Source organism: Muntiacus reevesi, chromosome 6, assembly GCF_963930625.1.
Source record: "Muntiacus reevesi chromosome 6, mMunRee1.1, whole genome shotgun sequence".
NCBI lineage: Eukaryota > Metazoa > Chordata > Mammalia > Artiodactyla > Cervidae > Muntiacus > Muntiacus reevesi.
The window spans coordinates 88,974,738-88,987,550 of NC_089254.1; the positions used below are offsets into that span (position 1 = coordinate 88,974,738).

At 37.0% G+C, this 12,813-nt stretch overlaps 1 protein-coding gene across 3 annotated transcripts in view; it reads right to left on the reverse strand.

Annotated features, from left to right (window-relative positions):
- Window positions 1-12,813, reverse strand: part of TMEM209 (transmembrane protein 209) — a 28,759-nt gene that overhangs the window by 12,144 nt on the left and 3,802 nt on the right. For all 3 annotated transcript variants that reach the window (XM_065939540.1, XM_065939541.1, XM_065939539.1), the window contains 4 exons: window positions 12,102-12,303; window positions 4,833-5,008; window positions 3,957-4,028; window positions 1,719-1,815 (listed from right to left, as the gene is read on the reverse strand). In XM_065939540.1, the coding sequence (XP_065795612.1) occupies window positions 1,719-1,815; window positions 3,957-4,028; window positions 4,833-5,008; window positions 12,102-12,303 (547 nt within the window). The remainder of the gene's footprint in view (window positions 1-1,718; window positions 1,816-3,956; window positions 4,029-4,832; window positions 5,009-12,101; window positions 12,304-12,813) is intronic.

The following is a 12,813-nucleotide window of genomic DNA, read 5'->3' on the forward strand; positions in this document are numbered from 1 at the left end:
TAATTTACGGACAATTGCTTTACAGAATTTTGTTGCTTTCTGCCAAATAAAAACATGAAATCATCCATAGGTATACCTATGTCCCCTCCCTCTTGAAAGATCTTTCTATGAAAACTAAAACTGAAGTTTTCATGATTAAAGTAAAAAACAAAACAAAAAAACAACTGACTGATTGTGGTTATCTCCTGAAGTACAATCACAGGTAATATTCTTTGTGTATTTCTATGTTGTTGTTTAGTTGCTAAGTCGTGTCCAACTCTTTTGTGACCCCATGGACTGTAGCCCACCAGACTCCTCTGTCCGTGAGATTTCCCAGGCAAGAATACCAGAGTGGGTTGCCATTTCCTTCTCCAGGGGATGTTCCCAAACCAGGGATTGAACCTACATTGGCAGGTGGATTCCTTACCACCCGGAAAGCCCACTTTCCAAATTTTCTACAGTGAACATACACATGTTGTTTTTGCAGCGATAAAACAATGCTGTTCCTTTCCAAAAAGTGTATCACACTGGTAAAATGTGAAAGATACTTACTTTTATAGCTTATAAAAAATCTCAAAAAAGATAACTGTAAGTTCAAATAATACTACAAAGACCTAGAAAGTAACCCTTCTAACTTTGGAGTCAGAGAGCTTTGGTCTCAAATCAATGCTCTGTGACACTAGGCTAGTTACTTTACCTCTCTGAGTCTCAGCGGCCTGTTCCATAACATAGGCACTAAAAGCTAGCTTTCAAGGTTAATGTGAATGTTGTGTACATTATATATAAAACATCTGGGGACTTCCGCAATGCAGGGGGCCCAGGTTTGATCCCTGGTCAGGGAACTAGATCCCACATGCTGCAACTAAGTAAGACCCAGCACAGCCAAATAAATAACTAAACAAAAAAATCTGGGTACTCAGTAAATAGGTTATTTTGTTGTTGTTCAGTCGCTCAGTTGTGTCTGACTCTGTGACCCCTTGACTGCACCATGTCAAGCTTTCCTGTCCTTCACTATCTCCCAGAGTTTGCTAAAACTCAAGTCCACTGAGTCGATGATGCCAGTACTTTAGCAATGTACAATTCTATACTTAACCCAGAGAATAAAGACTGATGAAAAGATACCCAAAGCAAGTGGAAAGTGTTAATATGCAATTCAAAGCTTTTACATATTTCAAAGAGAAATCCGTTCTCTAGAAAGATCTGGTTGAGTAAAATACTCCTTATATTTTTGAAACTTAACAACTTAGCACTAAGTAAGTTACAGTATGTATACTTTAGGCAAATTATATTACACTAAACCTTAACAGTTTTATTTTTAGCAGATAAATTGAAAATGGGGGATTTTAAATTAGCATTGTTATATATTTTTTATTCTTTGTACAATTTTGTAATTAATATCTAATAAGAGACTTGTATCTTGAATATACAAAGAACACCTACAACTCAATAATAAAGACAACTCAAAAAAAAAATAAAAAACAAACAAAAAGACAACTCAATTTAAAAATGGGTAAAGGGGGAAAAAAATGGGTAAAAGATGTGAAAAGGTGCTTTTCCTAGGAAGATATACAAATGGCCCAGCACATGAATAGATGTTCAGTATTACTGGCCATCAGGAAAATGTTTAAAAAAAAAAAAAGGTAACAAAGGATGCTGTTAAATAACCCATCACAAGAAGAAATTTTCCACTTGGCAGATTCACTGAAGGAACTCAAATGCTGGGCTCTGTTCTCACATACCTCCTATTTGCAGCTCTGGACAACCCATTCGCCTCATCTGTGTGCTGACAGACTCAATCTCCTGTACAAGCGGCACTAATATTGTCTCGTTGATCCACTAGGGAGAAATGAGGTGAATGATTTTACACACATAATTTTAAAGCATTTCTCAAAAGATTATTTTCATGAAAGTTTTTTTTTTTACTATCTTGTACTTGAATATTAATAGAGTACATAGTGAAATAGAATGGAAGTAACAGCACCTGAAGTCTACAGAGTTAAGTAAATATGCCAACAGAATGTAAGTTAATGAAGCTATACTCTTAAATCAGATATGCCTGTTTGCCTGTTTTTTGAAGAAGATATAAAATTTACAGTTACATGTGAAGTTTTTCTTAAATTCTTCTATGATTTTATATTAATACTTAGCTAAAAGGATCATCTTTAGTTTATACTTCTAGGGTAATTAGTTACATATTTACGCATGTAGCATTTTTTACTGGTTTGTGATTAGTATAATAGTTTTTAAAACTAGCATAACTGATTACCTCTCAGGAGGCTCCCTCAATTCCTTAACCATGTGGAAAACTGATATTATTATATTTAAAACTAGTTTGTGAATATTATACTATTCACTTTAGGACTAGGAATTTCAAATGCTATTTTGCATGGTTGATCTCAAACTCATCCTGGTATATGAAAAGACTGTCCAAAGAATCCACACCCAACCTGGTTTGTGTGTTATGGGTTTTGGGTGTGTGTTCAACACCAACTTCAACTACCCTTTCTGCTTCCACATTTCTGTTTAACCATAAAGCAGAAGGATGAAAAAAAGTTTCAGATCAAATACAAGTTATACAATTCTTAATAAAATTTTTGAATTAAAAAACCTCTGAAAATGATGTGTTTTTATAATTTAGTTAGCAAGAAAATTTGATATATTGACAAGACCTGAATTGAATTCCTGTGGAACTATTTTTAGACTTTATCTTACTCAGCATGATTGCTCATATGTTTTGCTGCAGAAACAATAAAGTGGTTGATCACTGAGTACTAAAAAGACCCTGCTAGTTTATTATAAAATATAAGTATATGTATACACTGCTTTTCAAAAGAAACTACAAAAAACCCCCTAAATTTCAGAACATTGTAGCCTAAGGAATTCAGATAAAGGATTGTGTTTGCATTTCTTCCAAGATAATAATCCTGACCAAGACTTTGTATTTTAAATATAATAGCATTTTTAGATAAGCCTGTAAGTGGAAATAAAAGGAAGTACAGTTCTAGGACATCATTTTGCTTGTTCATTCTTACAACATTTACTAAATGTATCCTACTTGCCAGCCACAATTAGGCTGCAACAAAATTGTCTGAGGTGCAGGATAGAGATCGAGGCCTCACTCCTAGAAGGCCTTACTGAGTAGTTCTAGGGCTGGCTCTGGAATTTTTAATCAAAAAAGTCAACCAGGCTTCTGGTTCAACAAAGTAGCCTGCTATTTTTACCATTCCCTCTCTTGATACCCTATGTAAATTACAGCCAAAGAACAAAAAACGAGTACAAATGACTTCAATATATAATACTTCCAGAAGATGGGGAGTAAATGGTAGAGGATGAAACAGTGGAAGAAGCTTCTACAGAGTCTAAGTGGAGCTTCCTGCAGTGAAGGAGGGGCCAGTTTACCCCCTAGACCAGGGACATGTGGGTACTACAGAGAGCAATAGAATGAGGTAGGGTTGAAACCAGGGAACTCACTCACTCTGTATGTGGGAGAGCTGGCTTTTGCCAACCTCCAGGCCAAAGATTAGAAGGCTCTTCTCATGAAAAATTGAAGAAAAGGATACACTCTGAAGTAGCTTCAAGTATATATTATGTTCTTTAACACTGAAGTTTTCAGAGAATAATGACCTCATTTTTGCTTCCCTCACATGTCTAGACACACAACAGGCTCTGATAGGAAAGCTCTCTGAAAAGCAAAATTGAGATGTTGGGAAAGGGAAGATCTTAACAACTAAATACACTCTTCCTTTACCCTCTCAAGATACAGTGATTTGCTCAGTACTGAAGGGGAGAAAGTCCCAAGAATGCAGATACCATATGGTAAACGCCATGTTTATCCTTATGTGTGTCACCCACAGTGCACTTTTAGTAATATTTAATTCTGATAGTCTAATAATTAACATCTCCAATTGATATTCTAATAACTGACTTTGTATATGAAGAGGCACTAATATCGTCCACAGAGTAAATTCAAAACTCACATTTCTGAACTTAGCTGTCCATGAATCCATATGATCAAGAAGTTGTCTATTCATAGTTACTCTTGCCCAAACCTATTTAAAAAAATGTTTAGAATGAGCAATCAGTGAGAGAAAGTCTTGCCAGGTTATCAGTGATTCTTTTCCCCACCCTCAGAAATATTTGGAATACTTTGCAAAAAACTTCATGATCAAAAAACTTCATGATCTGATTAACATGTAGTAGTTGCTACTCATGCACATACATTTAAAATTCCTTACATCTGTATGTTTAAAGAACATTCTTTCCTTTTAAGAAGAAAATTCAAATCCTTTATTTGCTATTAAACTGATGAAACTACAAAATGTTCTATATCAAATGTATATTCTAGTCAAATGTTCTAATCCAAATGTATTTTAAGAGCAAGAATCTTGTATATGTTAAGTACAAATAAATACCTGAGATATCTTTTTATGAATGAGTGCCAGAAAATGTTTTAGGTAGGACACTAACTGTGTCGTAAAGAGTAAAATGTAGAATATAATTCAATTTTCAGTACACAAGTTAGCTAGGGGTCTTTCTAGTGTTTGAGAAAGTAACAGTGAAGTCGCTCAGTTGTGTCTGACTCTTTGAGTCCCCATGGACTGTAGTGGTTTGCCATTTCCTTCTCCAGAGGATCCTGTGACCCAGGGATTGAACCCAGGTCTCCCACACTGTGGGCAGACTCTTTACCAGCTGAGCCACCAGGAAGGCCCCTTTCTAGTGTATAACATGTGCCAAATTTACATTTCTAGCCAGTAAAAGTGTATGTCACAGAAAACAATTTCCAGAAGTAGAAAAGAAGACTTTTGAACAACCTGTAAATCACAAACATCAAGTCATTTTCATTTTCCATTTACCTCCTCTGCAGCTTGTTTAGAGCTGAGATCGGCTTCATCTTTGTTAGCACATGGCGCCTGAGACCTACAGGCAAGCTGATACTGAAACTTCTTCAAAGTTTGTGCATAATCCCCCACAGAACGACTGTAGTTCCAGAAAGTAGGACTGGTGGAAGGCGAAGTAGAATCTGGGCTTCCTACAATGACGAATGTAAAGAGTATCACAGTGTGTTGTTGTAATTTTGATATCAGGGGCTGGTATATGAGCTCTGGGTAGCTAGGAACCTATGCAATGGCAACCCAAGACAAAGCCTTCTCTCCTCCAAACATTATCTTTTCTTTAAAGAAATGGAGTGCTGGTGCTAAACATTAAAAATAACTTTTTCTGAGTAGTATCACTTTAACAGCCATAAGATTTCTAAGTGGTTGAAAGTGTCTGCTTATTTTTGTTGTAAAATTAAGCTTGTTTCATTCTCTAAGACTTTCCAATGATTCAGAGAGAAACAAAAGACAAATTTCATCAGGAAATAAATAGGCTAAGTTCTTGTTTGAATTTTTAGAAGCTCTTTCTGAATGGGCTAACTAGAGCCTCCTATTAATATACTAGTCTTTTGGCTAGCAACTAAACTCACTCTTCCCAGCACTACACTGTGGTCTATTTATAGTCTGTAGTAATGCTTGTGTTGTATCAAAAGAGACCATCTGCTGATTATACTTCTAAGTTTATCATTTTACTTTTAGGAAATGTAAACAGTCACATTTAGGGACTTAATACTACAGGGGACTTTACCACAGTACTTATCACACTTTAAGGTTTGTCTCTTTTCCCAAACAAAATTTGAGCTCCTTGAGGGCAGGGAGTAATTTTCTCCCTAGTATCTAGCACATGTGTGCTCAATTTTACAAGCCCACCAGGCTCCTCTGTCCATGGAATTTTCCAGGCAAGAATACTAGAGTGGGTTGCCATTTCCTACTCCAGGGGATTCTTCCCAACCCAGGGATTGAACCCATGTCTTCTGCATTAGCAGGCAGGTTCTTTACCACTGCGCCACCTGGGAAGCCCAGCATCTAGCACAATTCCTTAATAAACAGCAAATTTTCAAGGACAACTATATGATACTTTGTTGTTGTTGTTCAGTCACTCAGTCCTGTCTGACTCAGTCGTGTCGGACTCTTTGTGACCCCACGGACTGCAGCACCCCGGGTTTCCCGTCCCTTACAATCTCCCGGAGCTCGGTCAGACTCACGTCCATTGATACTTAGGAAGAGTTTATTTTTTTCAAAGTCTAACTGATGTCAAAATATCAATTGATACTTCATACCCTCACAGAAAAATCACAAATAGAGACTACTTTTTTTAATCTTAGCAGTATTTTTGAAAGGCATGATTGTAAAATAATAAAACTGGTTTTCTTTTGAGGTTTAGAGGCATAGAGGATGAGAAATCATGAAAGGGCCATGTGGCAGTATTTCAAGTCACAGCATCGAAACCTTGGAGGTGAGCCAGTCTTGTGCTGGTAGCACTGGTCAAAGTATGCTCCACATTGGCATAAAAATAGTAACTATGTATAATAAAGAAATATCACACTTGGTGTGATATTTCCAAGTAGAACTTCTGGCAACAATGACTTAGAGGAATGAATTAATGTCAAGAAAAGTTTTAAACAAGTACAATGACTAAATAAATAGGGAATTAAAAAGGAAGAGACATGGGGTCATGATAAGAGCAAACAGTTTACCCTATTTTGACTAATTATTTTGACTGTTAACTTTAAAAATGATAATCATGCTTTCTGAGGGCAAACCTGAACTTAAGGAAAATTTCAAAGAAGACTGGCTTTAGATGACAAAAGTTCTATGTAGATGACAGAAATACATTTTTGTATCTGTTGTACATAACCTAAAGTACAAGGAAAATATATAGCAAGAAATGACACAATAGGGCCTCTCTGTAATGACCATCACCACCAAAATAGCACAAAATCCATAGCTGGACAACCCCAAAGACATAAGAGTAATAAAATATATAATTTAAATGAATAATGGAGCTTGCAAATATGTAATGGAATAGCCGCTAAAAATGAAGAGGGAATTGAAAAGCAGAGTGGTCAGTGGCCTGTGTGTGAAGTGATGCTGCGGTTGCTCTGGAGAATTTTGTAGGCTTTGGGACACCTATCAGAGTGGATTTCAGTGCCTGGGAACTGGAAATGTGCATACAGGTTCAGGAGAGGTATCGGGCTAGACTGAGACCTCCTTCCTACCTCTATTCCCTGCACCTCGCACACAGCCGAGGACCTCAAGGGGCCGCATTCTCAGTGGATAAGGAAGAGAATACCTGTTCACTGACACCAGGAGGTAACAAGGAAGCCTGTCTCTCTTAGGGTGATTTTAAAAAGAAATCCCCAGAGATTTAAAAATTACAGATCCACCTTCATGTGTGTTTACAGAGCCCATTTACACTCCCTGTAAGGTCCAAGAACTTCCAAGCCCAGAAATTACTTAAATTAATTCAGGATCAATGATATTCCTCAATCACCGATAGAGGCAAATATCAAACTGCTAGGAGGAAACAAAAGGCTTCCATCCAGCCTGCCAAGGACAGAAAAAGCACAGATGAAACTCTACTGAAGATGAGCTTACCAAAAATGAAAAATGCATAAAACACAAAGAAACATGTCTCTAAGCAAATGCGTCAACAAGAAAAAAATGTTAGTATGTAATCTCCAAGAACTTTAGATAATGGAGCTATTGGACAGGAATTTTAAAGTATGCTTAAAGTGACTAAGAAAAAGAATGGAAAACATAAGAACAAAGCAAGATACTCTAAAATAAATCAGGCATATACCAAAGAGAAGCAAATAAAATGTTGAAACCAGAAAAAAAAAAAAAAAGACAAATTAAAAAACTCAGTGAGTTAAACAGCAGTTTAAAGTTTAAATTAAAAAGACAGAACCATTGGTCCAAACTGGATAAAACAAACTGTGGGGTGAGGAGAACAGAATGCTCTTCTTTATAGCAGAATGCCAAACTACTAAATGTACACTGAAGAAATGGAAGTTTTAGAAAGTCTCCATTTTGCAACTACTACTGTAGTAACTCACTGGATCATCAATGGATGCTAAAACTGCTGGGGTGAAAGACTGCTGAAGGGAACAGGATAGTCATAAGTCTCAAAAGCATCATACTATAGATTGTTAATAAATTACAGAAGGGAAAAGCTACTATGAACAAACTGTGCCATCACTATGACCAGGAGATCCAATTTAACTTTGCCAATAGAGGGACAAATGATATCATCTATCCTCTGATGTGATGCACTGAAAGGAACCACCAGCTAAGTTTTATTCTTGCCAAAAAATATTTAAAATTAATCTAACAATGAGAAAACGATCACACAAATACAAATCTACAAAATTGGCCTTGTATCTTCAAAATATAAATGTCATAAAAGACAAAAAAGAAAACAAACACTCACAAATGGTCCAAATGAAAAAAGACTAAGGAAGCATGACAATTAAACGAAATATATGGTCCCTGACTGGATCTTCCACCAATAAAAGAAAAGAGCTACCAAGGTCATTATTGGGTCCACTGGAGGAAATGTAAATATGAAGAATAGTAGTAACTTAAACATGAAAATCATATGGTAGTCAGAAAGGAAAATGTCCTTGTTCTTAGGAGATGCATGTGAACTACCTTCTGAGAAACCTGTGTACAGGTTAAGAAGCAACAGTTAGAACCAGATATGGAACAACGGATTGGTTCCAAATTGCAAAAGGAATATGGCAAGGCTGTATATTGTCACCCTGCTTATTTAACTTCTATGCAGAGTACATCATGTGAAATGATGGGCTGGATGAAGCACAAGCTGCAATCAAGATTGCCAGGAGAAATATCAACAACCTCATAAATGCAGATGACACCACTTTAATGGCAGAAAACAAAGAGGAACTAAAGAACCTCTTGATGAGGGTGAAAGAGGAGAGTGAAAATGTTGGCTGAAAACTCAACATTCAAAAAATGAAGATCATGGCATCTGGTTCCATCACTTCATGGCAAACAGAAGGGGAGAAAGTGGAAGCAGTGACAGACTTTATTTTCTCGGGCTCTAAAATCACTGCAGACAGTGGCTGCAGCCATGAAATTAAAAGATGCTCCTTGCAAGGAAAGCTATGACAAACCTAGACAGTGTATTAAAAAGACAGAGACATCACTTTGACAACAAAGGTGTGTATAAGTCAAAGCTGTGGTTTTTCCAGTAGTCAGGTAAGGATGTGAGAGTTCGATGATAAAGCAGGCTGAGGGCTGAAGAATAGATGCTTTTGGACTGTGGTCTTGGACAGGACTCCTGAGAGGCCCCTAGATTGTAAGGAAGTCAAACCAGCAAATCCTAAAGGAAATCAACCCTGAACACTCAGTGGAAGGACTGATGCTGAAGCTGAGGCTTTAATACCTTGGCCACCTGATGCGAAGAATTATCTCAATGGAAAAGACTGAGGCTGGGAAAGACAGAAGGCAAAAGGAGAAGGTTACGACAGAGGATGAGATGATTAGACAGCATCACTGACTCAATGGACATGAATTTGAGCAAGCTCTAAGAGACAGTGGAAGACAGAGGAGACTGGTGTGCTCCTCTGTCCATGGGGTCACAGTCCATGGGGTCACAAAGAGTCGGACATGACTTAGTGACTGAACAACAAAGAGTATATGTGAGTGCCCATTTTCTCATTATTGGAGAAAAGAGTTATAAATATGTAAAGAGAGGAGGCTAAGACAAACCCTGTATAGTTGGACTGGAATTGGAGGTACCATAGAACTCATGGTTTTTAATACAGAGGTGGATTCCCTGGTGGCTCAGACAGTGAAGAGTCTGCTTGCAGTGTGGGAGAGCTGGGTTCGATCCCTGGGTTGGGAAGATCTCCTGGAGAAGGAAATGTCAACCCACTCCAATATTCTTGCCTGGAAAACCCCATGGACCGAGGAGCCTGGTGGGCTACAGTCTGTAGGGTCACAAGGACTTGGACACAACTGAGCGACTTCACATTCACTTTCATGGATGGATGGAGAAATATACAAGTGTGTGTATGTGTGTGTTTCCATATCTGTTTCCTAGCTGTCTGCTCAGTGGACTTAAGATTAACCATGACATATCCAGTGCACAGACATTAATTACGAAATATCTTTCTCCACTAAAAGCAAACATGACCCCTGGAAAAACAGACTAACTCCAGAGCTAGTAACTAGAGAAAGAAGAGCCTGGAATAGCTTATGGGAGGTGGGCTGGGGGTAGGGTTGGGGGAGGGGGGAGGAGTGTTCGAAGAATGATACCAGAAGAACACAGAAGCTAGACAATCACACTAGCCAAATCTGAGACAATCTAAGCATCAAAATAAATAACCTAACTGGAGGGAAAGAAACTCTACCTTACAGGAGAATACTAACAAATAACATATATTTAAGAAGTGGCTGCACAACAAACTGAATGTACATAATACTAAATGATACACTTAAAATGTTTAAAATGGTAACTGTTATGTAAATTTAACCACACACACACACAAAGTTTATAAAAAACATAAAAGGGATAAATAAAGGAATGAAAAAATTAGAGAAATACCATGACAGCCAGTAATAATTAACTTTGAAAAGAATCTTGAAAGGCTGTTAAAGCTATTCAGTGAATATTTGATAAGGAAAAGAATATTTATAGTCTCAAAGTAGTTTTCCACAAAATATTAATTAATACAGATTAATTCATACAAAATACTTAATAACCTAAAACCTATGGGCACAGAAGACTTAAAAGTATACAGATGGACATAGATACACAGGCAAATAATACCCAAAAGAAAATTAGTATAGCTGTTAATGTCAGACACAACACACTCAAAAATAAAAAGCCTAAGAGATAAAGCTAAAACTGACTAAAAGGATATTCTGAATTTATATGCACATAACATAATCTCGTAAATATTTAGCAAATTTGACAGTTACAGGGACACATTCATTGGGACACAATCAGTGGGTGCATTTAGCACACTTTCTTAGTAACAAATTAAGCAGAAAAAAACTAATAAAGAATTTAAGAATATCATTATGAAGCTTGACTCAATGAACAAACATGAAGCCCAGTATTTATAGACTATGCATTCTTTCCAACACACTAAGATCCACTCACAAAAAGTGGTCATAAATAGTAGGCCTAAGTACAAGTTTCAAAAACTATAAAAAAAAGTGATGGGGTACAGATCAAAATCTCTAGTCACCGTACAATTAACTTAGGGGAGGGAAAAAAATAGATAACAAGGCCTTTCATTTCCCATATTTGGAAATTCAAAGCAACACCAATCACCAATAATACTTCCAAAGAGTATTTCTAAATAACTTGTATAGGTCAAAGAAGAAATAAAAATGGAAGCCAGAAAATATCTGGCTGTGACAAAGGCAATGTAGAGGGTACACAGGGTTCTTTGTATTTTACTCTGTAATTTTCAGTTTCCTTGAAATAATTCCAAATTTAAAAAGAAGAAAAAGCATGTATCGACAAATAACAAGGTAATATTGATTTGTTTCTTTGACATCTGTGGCATTTTCAGGCAAAATTAAATTAAAAATCAATAGAGAGAGTTCGAGTGACACAAAGAGCCATGGTCCAATAACCGGCTTCCTCATTGTGGCTGTGCTTTAGCACCAAAGGCACTTTCTGTGAAAGTTCTTGTGGGGGAAAAATCATCTCTCGGCTCAATAACCTAATTTGGTTTCAAATAATTGACTTTGTAATAATCAAATCCACCCCAAAGAGATTAAGATTTGCTAACATTGTTTCCCAAGGTAAACGAGAGACAAGTTAAAAAATGTTCTGAAGAACAGCAGCATGTCTGGTGTAAATCCACACTCCCTCCATTCTCCCTCCCACACTGACCTTCGCAAGAACTACCCCAGGAGACAACCCTCACTTCACCACGCCCTGCCACACACCGCTTCGAAAACAATTTATAACCTCAACTTCTAAACAAATTATAAATTACGCTGTATGAAAAAGCTTTTAACCGTAAATCAAAGGTTTAAGATTTCTGTTAGCTCAGCTCTATTTTACATCTTAAATTTAGGTGAACTTGATTCTAACAGCACAAAGTACAAAAACAAAATAAATTCCTCTGCTAAGCTACACAAGGTGTATTAGTAAAAAGACTTAAAACAATTATGCATGGGATCAAAGAAAAATAATAGATGAAAGATAACACGACACCCCAAATATGTATATTAGCTCAAAATAAAATATATACATACCCAGCTTAACTCTATGCTGTTTTTCTTCTTCACTTCTTAGAAAAGTATCCAAGGTTCGCAGGTCGGTCATGTAATCTTCTTTGTCAGTAGGGGAGTTGTAGACGGTGGGTGAGGAACGGTAGCGAGATCTCAATCCACTGCTCTCCACTGGACCAACAGTGGTAGGATACGGAGAAGGAGGAGAGGGACTATAGCTTGCCAGCTGTACAAAATAAAAGAACCTGATTTTATTTCTCTTTAATTGCTATTTCTTTGTCTTGGTTTTTGAACTTTCAAAAAGTAACACACCAACTAGAATGGTCAAAATCCAGAGCACTGACAACATCAAACGCTGGCAAGGATGTAGAGTAACAGGAACTTGGATTCATCACTGGTAAGAACGCAAAACAGTAGTCACTTTGGAAGACAGTTGGGCACTTTCATACAAAACTAAACCACACAATAGCAAACATCCTGCTCCCTCGCATTTACCCAAAAAAGCTGAAAATTTAAGTCCATACAAAGACTTGCACACAGGTCTTGTTTTCATTTCCAGACACTCCTCATTTAACAAGAGACGTTAGGGAACCAACACCCCACATGCCATGCTGTATGCCCCAAAATAAAATTAAACAAATAAAGAGTCTGCAGAAAAATCCTAGATGGTGACCCTCAGTACATTGTCTTTTGCAAAAGCTAAATCTTTTTTTTTCTTTGAGGATTCTTTTAAGAT